General features: G+C 37.0%; 7 protein-coding genes across 7 annotated transcripts; 4 read left to right on the top strand and 3 right to left on the bottom strand.

Annotated features, from left to right (window-relative positions):
• Positions 1-56: 56 nt before the first annotated feature.
• Positions 57-2,485, top strand: C9374_012682 (uncharacterized protein; the record flags this gene model as incomplete). The annotated part of the gene is made up of 2 exons (XM_044688475.1): positions 57-649; positions 916-2,485. The coding sequence occupies 2 exons, from the start codon at positions 57-59 to the stop codon at positions 2,483-2,485; spliced, it is 2,163 nt and encodes a 720-aa protein (XP_044554324.1).
• Positions 2,486-3,090: 605 nt separating this feature from the next.
• On the bottom strand, positions 3,091-5,238 carry C9374_012681 (uncharacterized protein; the record flags this gene model as incomplete). Its single annotated transcript, XM_044688474.1, has 1 exon — positions 3,091-5,238. The coding sequence occupies one exon, from the start codon at positions 5,236-5,238 to the stop codon at positions 3,091-3,093; it is 2,148 nt and encodes a 715-aa protein (XP_044554323.1).
• A 593-nt stretch (positions 5,239-5,831) lies between these two features.
• C9374_012680 (uncharacterized protein) lies at positions 5,832-7,898 on the bottom strand (the record flags this gene model as incomplete). Its single annotated transcript, XM_044688473.1, has 3 exons — positions 5,832-6,100; positions 6,151-6,348; positions 6,422-7,898. 3 exons carry the CDS (start codon positions 7,896-7,898, stop codon positions 5,832-5,834), a joined length of 1,944 nt encoding a protein of 647 aa, XP_044554322.1.
• A 171-nt stretch (positions 7,899-8,069) lies between these two features.
• C9374_012679 (uncharacterized protein) lies at positions 8,070-9,287 on the top strand (the record flags this gene model as incomplete). Its single annotated transcript, XM_044688472.1, has 1 exon — positions 8,070-9,287. One exon carries the CDS (start codon positions 8,070-8,072, stop codon positions 9,285-9,287), a length of 1,218 nt encoding a protein of 405 aa, XP_044554321.1.
• A 228-nt stretch (positions 9,288-9,515) lies between these two features.
• C9374_012678 (uncharacterized protein) lies at positions 9,516-10,867 on the bottom strand (the record flags this gene model as incomplete). Its single annotated transcript, XM_044688471.1, has 3 exons — positions 9,516-9,693; positions 9,800-10,281; positions 10,514-10,867. The coding sequence occupies 3 exons, from the start codon at positions 10,865-10,867 to the stop codon at positions 9,516-9,518; spliced, it is 1,014 nt and encodes a 337-aa protein (XP_044554320.1).
• Positions 10,868-11,236: 369 nt separating this feature from the next.
• C9374_012677 (uncharacterized protein) lies at positions 11,237-14,833 on the top strand (the record flags this gene model as incomplete). The annotated part of the gene is made up of 2 exons (XM_044688469.1): positions 11,237-11,928; positions 11,989-14,833. 2 exons carry the CDS (start codon positions 11,237-11,239, stop codon positions 14,831-14,833), a joined length of 3,537 nt encoding a protein of 1,178 aa, XP_044554319.1.
• A 91-nt stretch (positions 14,834-14,924) lies between these two features.
• On the top strand, positions 14,925-16,146 carry C9374_012676 (uncharacterized protein; the record flags this gene model as incomplete). Its single annotated transcript, XM_044688468.1, has 2 exons — positions 14,925-15,087; positions 15,602-16,146. 2 exons carry the CDS (start codon positions 14,925-14,927, stop codon positions 16,144-16,146), a joined length of 708 nt encoding a protein of 235 aa, XP_044554318.1.
• Positions 16,147-16,706: the final 560 nt, after the last annotated feature.

Genomic DNA, 16,706 nt, shown 5'->3' with positions numbered 1-16,706 from the left:
CCTCATCAAAACAAAACAACAACATTATTGCCCTCAACCATTGACGAAACAGCATCATGACTCTACTCACGCCCTCTCCGAACCCACAAACCAACACGAGTAACAATAATAACAATAATACTCGTCTTAGAAACAACAGTTATGTTCTGGAACAAGAAACCTCAAAAAGTTCATCTCATCACCAGCAACACCAACAACATCCACATGGAGCCGATTCCTCTCTTCAAGCTCAACTCTCTCGCCAACGAAGTCGAATACAAGCCCTCTCCATCGTTTTGGGTTTTTTATTTGCTGTTTGTGCTGTCGCCTTGCTCTCACCCATTATTGTCATTGTGATTCATACGATGGAACAACAACGAAGGAACGCCTACATGGAACAAGTGAAACAAGTGGCGATTACGGCTGAATTGTTGATACGAAAACAAGTGGAAGTATCGTTTGGATCGTTGAATATATTGACCAATGTGGCTCAGGAATGGAATTTTACGTTTGATTGGGAGAGATTTAATCGATTGGGAGCTCGCTTAAAACATGATTTTCCAGAATTGGATATGTTTGAATATGCTTTTACTGATGAATTTGTGTTGAATTATATCTATCCTTTGAAAGGAGTGGAACACATGATTGGACACCATATGGGATTGAATACGTAAGTAATGTTAGCTATTGCTGTGGAATGTCACTCACTTATGTTCTCTCTGTATTGAACACTCTATATAAAACACTTCACACGCACTCTCAATGATCTATTTAACAACAACAATTGTTGGTCCTGACCTAATCGAATTCTAAAATGTTCGCAAATGGACTTTTTATTGAACTCTTCCACCTTACATAATTAACCTCTTTCGAACATGATCCATTTCTTGCATTCCATGTGGCTGAAATTTTCTTGATTTCACTTGTAATTCACAGTCCTGCTCACACAGCAGTTATACAAGAAGCGGTTCGAACCAAAGAAACCAAACTCTTCGGTCCCATTAATCTCATTAATTTAGATCCAAATTCCATTGCTGTCATTGCACAACAACCCATCTTCTTTCCCAATAACAACAGTTTCTTTGGACTCAGTGTGGAATTATTTAACTTCAAATCACTTTTCGAAGCCATTGATTTGTATGAAGTTCTGTCAGGATATCAATATCAATTGTATGAATACGCTCAAAATCAAATCTTTTTAGAGAATTTGAACGGAACGGTGAATGGTACGGAGGGACGCATTGGTGTGAAAAATGTGAAACCCTTAGAAGATGCGTTGGAACGAAATATGACCGTTCTTAATTCGAATTGGAAAATCATTTTGAGACCTTTGGACGGATGGAATACGGGTAGTTTTTTATGGTTGGAAATTTTGATTGCCATCTTGGTGGAATTTGTGGTTTTTGTTTTGATTATTTTGGGAGTGAATCAACTCATTCAAGATTATTTCAGGAAGAGAGAATATAAACTCATTCAAGATAATTTGGAATTGAAAGTGAAGGAGAGAACGAGAGATTTAGCCAACTCTCATAATCAATTATTACTTCTTGTAGATCGAATTTCATTCGAAGAGCAAAAAACCAAAAAGATTATGAATTCATTGGAAGATGCAGTGGTCACGAGCGATGCGTTAGGCAAAGTCATTCACTGCAATAATGCATTCTTTAAGAATTTCGGGTATACAGACTCGGATTTATTGGATCGAGCTGTGATTTCAACAATTTTGCCAGAAATTGAACTTTCCAAGGTCATTCATGAAATGAGTCGAGCAGAATTGAATTCCTACATCAGCAACAATAGTAATTCATCGGTTCATTCCTTCGAGACTTTGGCAAAAACCAAAACTGGAATTTCTCTCTCTGTGAAAGTTTCTCTCTCACTAAGTCAAATTTATTCACAATCCTTAACAAACTCTTCTGTACCCAATCATTTAATGGTCACGCCGAGCTCATCCACTGCACCTCCCACATCTACAACGATGACCACTTCCAACTCTACCGACAATATGCAAACTCTATTGAAAGATAATCGACAAGAAACCGTCTGTGTCATTTTGATTCACATTCTGAGCAAGTCTCAGCTTGGAGCTACACTGCTAATGTCCCATTCGAGCTCTAATTCATTCCAGGAATATCAACTCAGCAATCAGCAAATGACCTTTGAATTTAAGGAATTTTTCATGAATTTAGAAAAGAGAAAACTCTTTAAGGAATTTTGTGCCAGTGAACACAACGATGAAAATATTAACTTCTTGGAAGACGTACTATTTTATAGGAGTTTGGGCTTCATTCAAGAACGAGTGAATATGCAACAAGAAATGTATGAAAAATATTTGAAACCCAATTCCCCTAAACAGTTGAACATTTCGAAAAAACAGTTGGAGACTCACTCTTTTAAAATTAGTAGAGGTTTGGGAGAGTTTGAATTGTTCGATGATTTGGAAAAGGTGGTGATTCAGAATATTATTCATGATTCATTTAAGAGATTTATGGACATGCGTCATTGAATAAATTGAATTTATCGCATTCATACTCGATAATGGTTGTTGAATGAAGGACAGGATAACCTTGTTCTCTCGGAATCAAGATGGAGATGGAAGCTCAATTGTCATCATCCCATAACCAAAACAATTCCTCAATGTTTGGTTCAACCCAGACGAGCGCTTGCACATAAAAGTAAAAAAACCAGGCCATTGTAAAATTTTTAATGGGTTGACTGGATTTTTTTTAAAAATTGTTTGAAAAAAAATACCACACATTTCGTCATAAACATGGGCTTCTTAGAACAAGATTTACTCTATCCTGATCAAAAGCAACAAGCAACTCAACACAAGTTGAAGCGTTTGATCCCATCACCAAACTCCTTCTTCATGGACGTTAAGTGCCCTGGTTGTTACAAGATTACCACCGTCTTCAGCCATGCTAAGAGAGTTGTTTTGTGCGGAAACTGCTCCACTGTTTTGTGCCAACCAACTGGAGGTAAGGCCCGTTTGACTGAAGGATGCTCTTTCAGAGTCAAGACCGATTAAATTTCTACAATAAAATTAATTAATTCTTAAATTGTTTTTGTGTTTTCGTAATGAACGTTACGCCTGACCTATTCCGCTAACGTTTATTGGAACAATTGGAATGAGTATGTTTCTGAATGCTGATGGTTGTCAGCAGGGGTTTGAACAGCAGGCACTTCTGTTTGATTCACTTGAATTTCAAAGTCGTGCTCGGTTGGTGACATTGAATGATGTTGTGCAGCTCTGGTTTCTTCAGTGGTGCCAACACTATTGTTCTTGGCATTTGCCTGTTCCACAGGTTCAATTTGCTGATTCAGATCGGAAGCGGCAGACTCGTTCGTGCTATCCACAGACGAAAAAGAAACCATGGAAGAAGAAATGCTCAAAGCGCTCGGCAAACCACTACCGACTTGCGCATTTTCATCACCATGCGATTGTTGTGGAGGTTGATGTTGTCCATAAGAAGAAAAAGCCAAAGCAGAATCGCTTGTTTCACTCGTTTGTGTGTTGGTGTTTGAGTTGAGGGATGACTTGTTGTTCCCATGAAGAAAGTTTGTGTTGTTGTTGTTACTGCTATTACCAAGCACATGGCTTGCTCCCATATTTGCTGCTGATGATGACGACGAAGCAAGAGAAAAAGTGCTGCCTGTACTAGTCAACATTGATGGATTGAAGTTGTGACTGCTGTTGTTAATGTTAGTGGATGGAATAAGGGAAGGCTGCAAAAGGGCTGAAACATGCTGTGCTTTCAATGTTGTGCTATCCAAAGGTTTGATGACATCTAGACCACCACTGACACTTGTTGAGGTCGCAACATTGAGGTGACCTTGAGGTGAGGGCGCGTCTCCTTTGGTGGACTGAGTGTCAATGAGCATATGGGCACCGAAAACTTCATCTTCACCGTCCGTCGTTTCGTTGGTCAATTCATCTTCAGCATTGGTTTCATTAGTAGATTTTCCTCGTGACGCTCTGGCATGACGTGCTGTCTCCGAATGAGCATACGAATCGTCATTTGCTTTGTGAGAGGAATGCTGCACCTTTTCAGTCTCTCTAGGAACAATGTCAATAAGGAAATCAAAAACATCGGTTTTTCCAATGGCAGCAGCAATATCATTTCTTTGAAGAGTTCTTCTTTTGGCCTCTTCGGTGTGAACCCATGCATGAAGAGTGAGCTCAATAATGAACATTTCACAAGCCTTAGCGAATAATACTGGTGCCTCAGCACTTATCATGGTTTTGGTTCGAACCTCTTCATCTGATTTCATAATCTTTTTAATTCTTGCTAGGGGTAATTCATTCTTTGGTTTCTTAGATCCAGAGTTTAAGACCATTTCTGTTATGAGCTTTCGCCAAACATTCATTGCTGATGGAGGAATTGTTGTTGAATGATAGGGGTCAATACCTGATGAAGACGGCATTATATGACTGTTATTATGTACAACCTGTTGATAATCGGTAAAGGGCCTGCCCAGATTTGGGTCACCACTAGTGCCATATTTCATGACACCATTTCCTCCCATGTGTTGACTCGGATGTGATTTAAAAAGATGGTGATGTTGTGAAGAAGGAGGAATCATGGAACCACCATTCTCCATTAAATTTGACGAGGCAGAATGAGGATGAAACGAATGAGGATGAGATGTGTACAGTGGTGGTGGAGGAGGATGACCATGATGTCCACTCGGAGTTGAGTACCATGGTGAAAATGTAGAATTTTGTGTGGAAATTCTATTGCTACTATTGGGTCGTTCCTCCTCTGCTGATGTTGCCGAAGAAGAGGGAGAAGATCTTGTTGGTACCATACTGTGTGGATTGGCATGTTGTAGAGTCATTGAAGAGTGGTGTGTTGTTGAATATTGAGCTCCAGGATGGAGAGTATGAGAGGGATAACCTGGAGGAGGAGGAGGATGAGTTCCGAGCACATTACCAGAAGTTTGGACATGATGATGACGATAGTATGGTACAGGAGGAACTAGTGCATGATGAGAGGCTGAATTTGTTGTTGTTGATGAGGGAGGAAGAGATTGGATACCGCTATGGTTGTAGCTCGCTGTGGGTGGTGGAACCGAGTAGCTAGTATGAGGAGGAAGATGGGCAGTACTTTCCGAGGAGGGAGGTGGGTATCCAGGATACAGTCGTTGATGTACCAGTGAAGGGTTGTGCGTAATACTCGATGAAGATGGCGGTTGTGAGGAAGAGGATGACTGTTGTTGTTGTGGAGCCATTCCATTTGGAGGCACATGGTTATACATTTTGTGAAAGAATAATGATGACAATGGGTAAATATCTACAAATAAATTAAATTCGAGTGATAATTCACGGATGATTAAAAGGCTCCGCTGCTGATTTCAAAATTCCAACAACAAAATTCCTAGCTCGATGATTCGTTGCTAATAAAAACTAGTGTTCAATTATTATTGTAAAATTATAAAGTATGATTCGTTTCCGATCTACAGCAACACCAAATGAATGGTGATGAGATAAATGGAGGTGGGAAATTTAATGAAGTTTGGGCTATTTTTTTCTGGAATAAAAATGAATTGCAAAAGTAGATCAAATCTTAACTTCATGTTAAAGACCTGAATAACACAAGTGAATTCGAGAATATTCGAGTTTTTAGATTAGGTCTAATTCACATCGGCAATAACACATGAGAGAATCTTTTTAAAATGATGTCCCAATACAATTCCGAGTTTATTCTACTGCATGTGGAGAACAAACTCAGCTTAAACTTACAAAGTTGCCTTTTTGAGGAATTCCATGTAATTGTTATTAAGGCTTCAAAAGAGAGTAGAACATTGAATCGATGGTCATGAATCTAAGTATAATATTGACAAGTTAGAACTTATTCCATATCTGCAAACTCTTGAAGTTGTTGAAATGATGACGGAAATGGACAATCTGTTTCAAGTCGTTTTCCCATCTTCTCCAGTGTCAATCCAAGATATTTTCGAGCTCTCAAATAACCATCTTCAATATTTTGATATCGATCCTTTTTAAGTTCGAGAATCTCTTTGATGGTTGTTTGCTGTCCTTGATTAATAATTTTGCTAATGTTGTGTTTGTATAAACGACCAGCTATGAAATTCAGTAAGACACCACTTGTGTGAATAACTTGATTCATCTCCATAGGATCAAATTGTACATCAGATCGAGATACTTACTTGCAAAATGAACATTGTGACAACGTCCTCTCGAAACTGGTGTGGTCACATAAATACTTGTCATGAGAGCATTGGTTGTCTTTTTTGATGTTAATTTACCATTCTTTTTCAAATAGGTATAAATACTAGGAAATTTTTCAGGATTAAGAATTCCCTTATTCACTGTAATGTATTTTCCATTCACAAAAAACACAGAACCTGATTTTCAAATACAATGTCCATGGTTGCAACAAGAAGTGTTCAAATTGATTTCCAAGCTAACAAAACTCACCTGCAGCATAACTCGTCCTCATTCCAAAAGGATTTGGATATTCAATATTAAATTTCACCCACCAACTTGGAAATGCATCTTTTTCATTTGTTGTCATGGGATCGATCATTTCACAATTTTTCAAAAAGGGATCTTCACTTCCGTCCTCAGAAAGGGCATCGTATTTGGTCGTGGGAAGAAACTTTTTAGTGGCAAATGTCGAACATTGTGCTGACACGACAATTTCAGCTGAAAATGGTAAAAATCCAACAACTTTTGCAAAGTTAAAAGACCCCACACCGACATCTTCACTATCCACAAATTGATGTCCCTTACTAATGAAAACACTCAAATCGATCGTTCCAAGCATGTGTTGTAAGCATGACATGTCACCTGCTGCCATTTCACAAAAATCAATTTCCTTTTGTGAAACATATTCTCTCATGAAATCCTGTTTTCGAAATTTCAATCGTTCGACTCGCTCCAGATCTTCTGCATAACAGCATGAATCTGCAAGTTCTCCGTTTTGTAAAACGAAATGTTGCCACTTTTCAGATTGTGAAAATCGAGGAAGAACATCTGATTTCAATAACAGAATTAATTGAAGTTCCACTTGATTAAATATACTCAAAGCCGTCTCCCATTCATAAATTCCAACTTGTTTAAAATTTTCTACAGAAGAAAATAAATTATGCTTGAGAAGATTGTTACGTGTCAGGCCATCGATATTAATTCCATATTCGGAATCTTCTTTGATATACTTTTTAAGAATATCATGAGCGAAATGAAAGGCATGTTCTTCTTTTGAAGATCTATCGTTAGAATTTTCAGTAAGGAATGGTCGTTTGGAGTGTTTGGAGTTCGTGGAAGTGCTAACAGAGCTTCGTTGAGGTGTCACAGAGGTTGGTGAAGAACTGGTGGTTGGAGTCAACATATTGACTTCTGACAGCTGTGATGTGTTCAATACTTTATCATTCTCTACCTTATTTAACAATCTAATTTCATCACTATTCGCCGAAGTATTCGAAGAACTCGATCTGGACTCATCCCATTGCTGATTTTCATTTTGCAATTTCAAAATCATTTGTTTATATTTTTTAATATCCAACAAACAATCCAACGATTCCAATACATGTTGACTCGATGCAAACTCTCGAAAACATTCCAAAACAGATCCACCCAGTTCAAGAATTTTTTCAAAATCAGGTCTCATATGAATATTAATAATGTGTGATTTTCCAAAATAATTTCTTTTGAGAGGTTTTTGTGAACGAGAACTATTGTCATTGTGGATCAACAATTTCGTATGATTATTGTTGTGGTTATTGTGTGGAGATGATATCGTTAAGCCGGCGCTTGTGATACCGAGATTGGAATTGTTCTTCGAAGACGAAGGTTGGGATTTCTGATCATTGTTACTATGGATTGATGATCGGGAATAGCCGTCAATGTCGTGGTTGGTGTTGTTGGGAGAATGATCAAGGCTCTGTGATATCATTTTTTTAATAGTTGATCTTTGACATTTTCGAACTTGTTGACATGTTTCATTGGAATCAATGAAGGGCTTTGACGGCTTCGTTTACGTATGTCTATGTACACTAATTGGCATTCTTAAGGTTGACTTCAATTTCTGATTCAATTTCAAGCTTGAAAAAAAAGTAACAAAATCATGCCATCACAAGATCATGCGGACAGTGTACATTTAATTCTTGAGGACCTTCAAAATGATCAGTTACATCTTCATGAAGGAATTGTTCCTTCTTCTCAAGAAAGAACCAATCTTGCTTTTACAACGGAAGAATTGCAAGCCTTCTTAACCAAAAGATTACGTGATCAAAAACGAATTCCCTTTTCTTATCAATTTGAATTGTTGGAGATTATTGATTGTAAAGATAGAAAGATTAGAAATGTTGAACAGGAAGAAGAAGAAGCAGATTCCGATAGTGATTTTGACGATTTTTTAGATGATGAAGAAGAAGATGACGAAGAAAATGATTCAATCTCGGAAGAAGATTATCAATTGTTTTGTCCCAGCGATGTAAAGATCTCCTATGCATGTAAATGCGTTCTAGTGAGTGATGACAATATTGGAAGAATATTGGTTTTGGATTTGCAAAGCAAACAATATTTGGATACGATTGATTTACCTTTTAAGGTTGCCTTCATGTTCATCGAGGAAAATTATGATGGACTCAAAAGAGATGCTCTTATTCTGAGTGGGGGTGATCATTGTGTCTACAAGTATGATCTCGAAAAATTACTTCGTCACCCAAATTGTGAATATATATGGCGTGCAGGTTTTCCCAATTCAAAAGATGTGTTTAATTTACCGAGAGGATTGGCCATGTACACCTATTGTTTGCCTCCTGGTCAGTGTGCTCCATTAAGAAGGGATCAGATCTATGTGTGTGATTATAAACACAATGAAATTAAGATTCTAGATGCAAATCATGGAGATTTGCTTGACAGCATTTCACTTTCGTTTTCTTATCCTTATGGGATAGACATTACAAAAGATGGTCATTTGGTTGTGTGTGAAACAGTTGGAGAAGTGATTGATATTTTATCTCATGACGAAGATCAGACTTGGAAGTTAGAGAAAGACATTGGAGAAAGTGGTACAGAGGCACTACAGTTTAGATTCCCAAGTAGTGTCATTGTAGACAAGGAGAGCCAATACTTGATCGTCTGCGATACAAGAAACTCTAGATTACAAATCCTTTCACAAGAGGGTTATTTCTTAAAATCTGTTGGAGATGACTATCAACAACAGACAGGTCAGCAAGCCTCTGATTTTGGACGTCCAGTGGCTGTATGCCTCAACGAGAGAAATGGTGAATTATTAGTATGTGACATTGCTCATTCGAAAATTCGAGTTTATCGATAATATGGAGACCTGTCAAAAAATCAATCAACAACTGTACATGGAATTAAGGCGACTTGTTTTGCAGACAAAACGCAAGAAGACTCACTTGTTTAACCAAGGGAGTTTTCTTAATTCTTTTCATACTCAATATTAATACACTTTTTGTTTGTTTTGAACTTTTTATGTAGTTAATAATTAACACGCAGCGATCAAGATCTGAGAAAACAAATCAAAAGTAATAACTACTGTTTATAGCTGTTCCAAATCAAAGATGGCAACGTCTTTTCCTCGCAATACTGTACCATAATCTCCAGTGAGGCCAATGCTGACATATCTGAGTTTGTAGGTACAAGGCACGGGATTTCCAATTGCACGGACTGCAGAGTCCAGTTGTGTTGGAGTCACATCATCATGTGCTATGGTCACACTGAATAATGACAATTAAAAATATGAGTAAATGATGGTCGTTACAGGTGAATACATGTTGTCATCAATCATTACTATGATTACTGTAATTATGTATTAATACTTACTGAGGTTGGAATTGTGAAAAAACGTTAGGCGAGCCGTATTGTTGAATCATCAAAATTTTCACTTGGCGAAGTTGAGGTGGCAAATTATTGACCCAGGAAGGAATTGTGCTCTTACTTCTTGGATCTACATAACGAGCAGTGGCATTCACAATTGCATTGCTTAGGCCTTGAAGACATGGTGAATTTTGAACATCCCACATGGCATATGATCCTGACACGTTAAAATACGTAGTGGTAGACACTGAGCAATTACCCAAATTAAGAGCGTTGAATTGAGAGATTAAGGTATTGTTCAAATCGTTCACAATAGTATCTCTAAATTCGGAAATAAATCTTGTCAAGTATAGCGTCACGTGAGGCTGATGAGTGATATTGAAATTAATTTGTTGATTCGGATCCATGCCTGTCACTCTATTATTGATATCCATTGCTGCGGCTTCACATTCAGCACTCAATTTAATATGAATATTGTAATCGGCAATCTAAATCATAAAATGGGTTCAAATTATTGCAAAAGTCATCATCAAATAATAAATTTTACAAGTACGATATTTCAAAGATATTTCCAAAAATTAAAATTTGTGTGAAATAATTCAATAAATATTTGAAGCATCGGGAATTTCACAACAACATGTACACACGATGATAATTCACAAATAAATAATGAAATTTCGTATATATTCTCATCGTCATTCTCGCGCACGAACAACCTACCTGGGAAGCATGGAACAGCTCTACCAACTGGACTATTAAAATCACCACTCCCACAAAGAAGGCAAATAACACCATAATCACAACAGCCTTCACTAAATTCACCAAAGTTGTCTTTACAGCACTTTTTCTCTTTCCAATGTCTCCCCGATAATGACTCTCCAAATCATGATCCTCTCTTCTAAAACTACTTTCATCAATCCGTAATTCAGTTTTTCCGGCATCTAACGGCTTGGCAAATTTTCGTTGTGAGCTCAAGTAGGAATGGGTAGTTTCCGTGTTTTGATGTTGTGGTTGTTGATTTGTTGAGCCATAGGAATCTCCGTAAAGGCCGTAATTATTATTGGAAGAAGACATTTTTTCTTTGCACAGAAAGACATGAGCAAATGGATGAGTTCAATGGTGTTTGAGAAACTGCTCTCAATAATTGAAACAGAATGTTGTTGTTCATTAGTATTATTATTTACAATTCGATGGCAGAAATGTCATTACAAAGGAGGGAATAGATAACCGTCTTCGCAGAAAAAAAGAACAAAGATGGACCTATTTCTTATGGCTGCGTGAATAAATATCCTTCAATTCTCATCTGTCAAACTATTGTTTGTGTCCTCTCAAAAAAGAACAGACACAAAAGCTCTCCAAATTCCTCTTAGTGCCGAATCATCAGTAGCATCGAGAAGAAGAATACCCAAGCAAGAGTCGTGAAATCATCAGTCTTCGGAAAACATGAGTGTGATTTCTTCTTCATCCACCTATTCATCCTTTTCCGAATCGGACGCTGAATTATTATCTTCATCATTGCATCATCCTCCGTATGTGGCCCATAATGATCATCGTGATGATGGGTTGGATGAATTGGATGCAGACCATCGAGAGGATGATGATGATTTACTGAACGAAGAAGAATATGAACAAGGCTTTGATGAATCTCTTTCAAGATTGTCCATGATGGAAGATGAGTTTCATCATCACCAACACGAGTTGTTCAATGGAGAAGATGACCCACATACTCTTTCTGAAGCAAAGAAAAGAACTTTAAAGAGAAGATTGGCCAACATCTTCCATCGTGGTGTTGGTGCTGGTTCTGTTTCTTGTTCTTCTCAAGACCTCTTTCTGTGTGGTTCTGTTTTTCATACGACTCGCATTCAACAACAACGTATGGAATACATCAAGAAGAGAAGTATTCAACAGCTCTCCAACCATGCGAATAATAATGGTATTAATAATCCTTTCAACAATACCATGAGTGCTTTTTCAGCAGCAACGAGTCATCGCTCTGTGGATATTGAACATCGTGAAGAAGATGCTTCATCCGCCTTGTTTTATAAATCTTTACCCTTTGGCGAGAATATTCGACACATTTCATGTGGCTCGAATCATTACATGATTTTGACAGAGAGCGGTCGATTGTTTTGCAGGTAGGTAATAATGATATCACTCATCGTCATAATGACATGGACTCTGTATCTCTCTCTCAGTGGAAGAAATGATTTTGGACAATTGGGTATTCCAGAAACTTTGAATCGAAGATTGGAAGGTTCTTTACTTGACTTGAATGCTCGTTTAGGAGGAAATCTCAATGCAACATCTTTATTGAGCGCATCCAATGATAATACGAATGGATTGAATTTAATGTCACCTAGAGATTACACTCCAGCAGTGTCACCTCGAACAACAGTTGTGAATAATCAAGCACAACCAATCATTCCTGAACAAGTCACACTTTTGCAAAAAGAGTTTAATCCTCATCCTGATTTGGAATTGAATTTTCTTGTGGAATGCAACTTATCATTACTCATTCCTGCTGTGGAGAATATTGGAAAACCTGTGTTACCAAAACGAAGAGCCTCTCGAGTATTTTCAAGAATGAACGATTTACAAAATCATTTTGGAGTTCGATTGGTTTCATGTGGCTCCAATCACACCATCATTGTCACAAATAATGGTGATTTATATTCAACAGGAGCCAACGTGGATGGACAACTTGGATTAGGCGATTTTTGTGACCGTTTCATATTTTCGAAAATTAATGTATGTTTAGAACAACCCATTCAACAATTGCATTGTCAATTCAATCACAGTGCCATCATTACTACTCGTGGAGAGTTGTATGTATGTGGCTCGAATGCAAATGCTGAAACTGGACTCTTGCTTCCCAAAGCGAAAGTGAGCGTTTTTTCACAAGTTCCCATCAACGTTCCTGTAAAATCGATTCGATTTACAATGGATAGTACTGTTGTACTGAGTACCGATGGAGACTTGTACAGTTGTGGAATTGGTGGAGAGCTCAATAATGACCAAAATGGAGATAATTCCTCTGTCGATGAGAAACGATTTACCATGTACAGAAAAATGTCCATCATTCCATCCTTTAAAAAAGTGAATATTAACAATGAGAAGTTTGAACAGATTCATTGTGGAGCTACATTCACACTGGCAGCAACTACTAATGATGAAGTGTTTGTGTTTAATAATGGTTCTACTAGCTCAGGAGAGGAATATTCCCAATCACCAAGATACAACACCTCGTCGTCAACTTCAGTGATGGACCATTACTTGTCGTATCGTCAATCCATGTTGTTGCCAAGCAAAAATGGTGGTACTACTGCTACAACGAAACCTTTTAAAACATTTCGATTGAAAGCAAAAGAAAATGATGACATTCCTTTCACCACGAAAATTAAGGACATTTGTTGTGGACATAATCATGTCATTATTACGGATTATCTCGATCAATTTTATGGCTTGGGAAGAAATGATGATGGACGATTGGGATTTCCATCGAAACGACCTGACCATAACAAGAAAAATGGAACTCTTGAAAAGAAACCAATCTATGTGAATGATGTCAAACGGGTGGAATTTTCAAATCGATACATGCAATCGTTTAACTCGGTAGCATGTGGAGAAAAGTTTACAATATTTTACAATAAGAGGGAGGATGAATTGGTGGAATTGCAAAAAAGAAAACAGAATCCACTTCCTCTCAAACCATTGTTCACAAAACGAGTTCACACCTTGCCATCAAGTGGCACTTGCTTGAACGTATTTCATCCACTTTTGCAACAATTGTGCCCAAGCTTAGCTTCTTGCCTTTCTACAGATCGTTCCTTGAATGTTCAACCTTCAGATGTGCCCCTACTTCAATTGCTTATTGACTCTATCATTAATGAGGAGGATATTGATCAGGACGTCATGGATGATGGTTCCAAATTGTTAAGATTATTATATTTATTATCCGTTCATGTGAAATTGGGTGAACAAGTAGATCTAAAGTTGAAAATCCTATGGAAATTATTGGACCTAATTTCCATGGAAAACGTGAACACATTCCTGCAAGACATTGTCTCATGTATGGAAGAAATGGACCGAGTCAATACATCCTCGTCTGAAAATAAGATTAATTCAGCGGTTCTTAAGAAATTGAACGATTATCATGAGACGATACTCATTGAAATTGCCAAATCCTGCTACAAGTGGATGTTCTTACTTGGAGAATATTGCAAAGATTTACTGGACATGTCACTCGGCGTGAAATCAGAACTCGCTCAACAACTTGTGAAAAGAAAATTACCAAACATGTTTAAGCAAACTTCTCTCGCATATTCAGTGATTGTTCGAAGTGAATTACAGACCCATAATCATCTCACATCACCATTGGGAGCGGCTAGAAAGTCACTTTACAACCATCAAGAGACAAGCGACATTAAGGTCGCATTGAACCACCATCGAGCCAACCTCATTCATGCTCACAAGACAATTCTCGCAAGTTGCTCTCCAGTATTGGATTCATTTCTACGAAAACAACACGAATCTACCCACAGTGCACACACGAATAGTGAAACGCTTGATTTATACTCGTTATGTTTTGGAACTGAACTTCATCTATTGAATCGAAATTTCACTCAAAAATCTCTCGAATTATCACTCCAATACATGTACGACGTGTACGACACCAATCTTGACATGAATCCCTTAATGGACCCGAAAGAGGGAATTGATTTATTTTTCTGTATTCAAATTGTGGCACTCAAATTACAATCCAATTACCTACAACAGAAGGGATTTGAAATTTTAGAATTATTCAAAAAGAATTTAGCAGACGATCATACCATTTCACTGGTTGAGAGATCACTCGATTTTGTTGAAAGCTACAAACTACAAGATCCATTCAAGGAAGATTTCACAAGAGCCATTGTGAAAATTGTGAATGACAAATGGCCATCCTTGTCAGCAAGATGTCGATCTCGATCCGATTGGAAATATATTTTGCAATTATTCTATAATTTTGTGGAGGAGGAACAATATTATGACTTTTTGTAATAAACTGTTTTGAGACTTGATTTCCAACATTGAATTTTATTTTTCCAATTCATAAACACATCCAGCTTGTCACTCATCAAACATTAAAAAAATGGTCGTGACAGTCTTCCGTCCCATGGAAAAGAAATATGCCACCAATGGCTGGCGTGTTCGTTTAATGCTCGAAGAAAAAGCTGTCAAATATGAAACCCGTCTTGTGATTCTCGAACACAGAGAACATTTAAATGAAGAAATTAGAAAATTAAGTTATAGAGGTAAATATCTTTTTCATTCACTGAATTAAATTTATGAAATCTTGGTGAACGATGATCGTGATCGGATGATGATTGAAATCAAATGTAATCCTTTTTCTCATGATAAATGTCTTGATGATGATGATTTTGATCTTTCTGTTATGATGAATCGAATGAATGAACAATGGAATATAATTCTTTCAATGTTCATGACCAACGATGATTCATGTTGAAATCTATTACTGTTGATGATGCTCTATGAATTATACTACTGTGGCAATTTATAACATATTATTTTCCAAATTTATACATGCCATCATTTATTAATACATGATGTGGAATATTATGACAACACTATCCATGTTTATATCACACACGCATCACACAATGTGTTGTTGACACTCATTCACTCTATGATGGCATGGACTCTATCATTATTTCCATATATATATATATATTTATTCACATCTTTCAACAATTATGAACACACACAAATATGTATATATATATCATTTCTCAACTACTACACATACAGGTGAATTACCACTCTTTGAAGACTTTTCTGGATCAGTCCGAGAAGAAACAGCCATGTTAAATTATATTGAAAAAAACTATCCAGAACCTCCTCTCATTCCGTCTCCAGAAAAAGATCGTGCCTTCTATGGAAAGATTTTGAGTTGGTTCCATGAAGCGAATGGAGCATTTGCTCAAACTTGTAAAGACATGATCAATACGTTTATTGAATTGGAAGAAAAGAATATCACTTCACACAAGAAACTTCCAAAAGAAATGAAAGATTACAAAACTTTGGTTCAATATTGGAAACAAAAAATTGAAAGTGAAATGGTCATTTGGGAGAATCGATTGGGAAATGAAATGACATATTTTAATGATTCAGATCGTCCTTCCATTGTTGACGTTTCATTATTTCCATATTATTATCAAATTGTGAGATATGGATTGAATGAACAAAATCTTCCAAAACTTAAAAAGTGGAGAGAAAGAATGGAGGAAAGAGAAAGTGTGAAGAGAACAAGTCCAACTGGATGGCAAGTTCATCCATTCTTGTTGAAATTTTAATGAAATTCTTCGATCCATATTTAATTATTTTTATTTTTTTGATGATTGTGTTGATTTATTTTGATAAGATTGGGATGATTGAGAATCAATATTTCTAAAAGATTTGGATGATGAAGTACTTCTCACATGTCATGTCAAAGGTTGTAATCAACTCACTCAATATTAATCTTCATGTTAAAAAAGCCTTCTTTGGATTATTTGTTAAGGTTTTTCTCCAACTGTGATTATTTCACAATTTCTCAACAATTCCAAAAATGAAGGAATTTAATCGCTCACAATTCCATATCCTGATCATTGCTATCGAACAAACTCTGAAAAACATCATGGAGTGAATCGTCGTTCTTCTCTTTTGAAAAGACATTTCCATGATTTTTGGAATGTAAAAACAGTAACACTTCTTTTCGATTCAATACGTTCTTGGAAATGATTGAACGTGTCGATCAGTACAGGAAATCTTTGTCGTGCTTCAAGCAACTGAGATTTCAATTCATACATGTTTAAATTGGAATTCAAAACATGATGGTCTTCTTCCAATGGAAATGTTGCATTATTATGGAGAG

The sequence above is a fragment of the Naegleria lovaniensis genome (genome assembly GCF_003324165.1).
Source record: "Naegleria lovaniensis strain ATCC 30569 chromosome Unknown tig005, whole genome shotgun sequence".
Lineage (NCBI taxonomy): Eukaryota > Heterolobosea > Eutetramitea > Acrasida > Naegleriidae > Naegleria > Naegleria lovaniensis.
The sequence above is the reverse complement of the archived record's forward strand: the minus strand, read 5'-3'. Positions and strand labels throughout refer to the sequence as shown.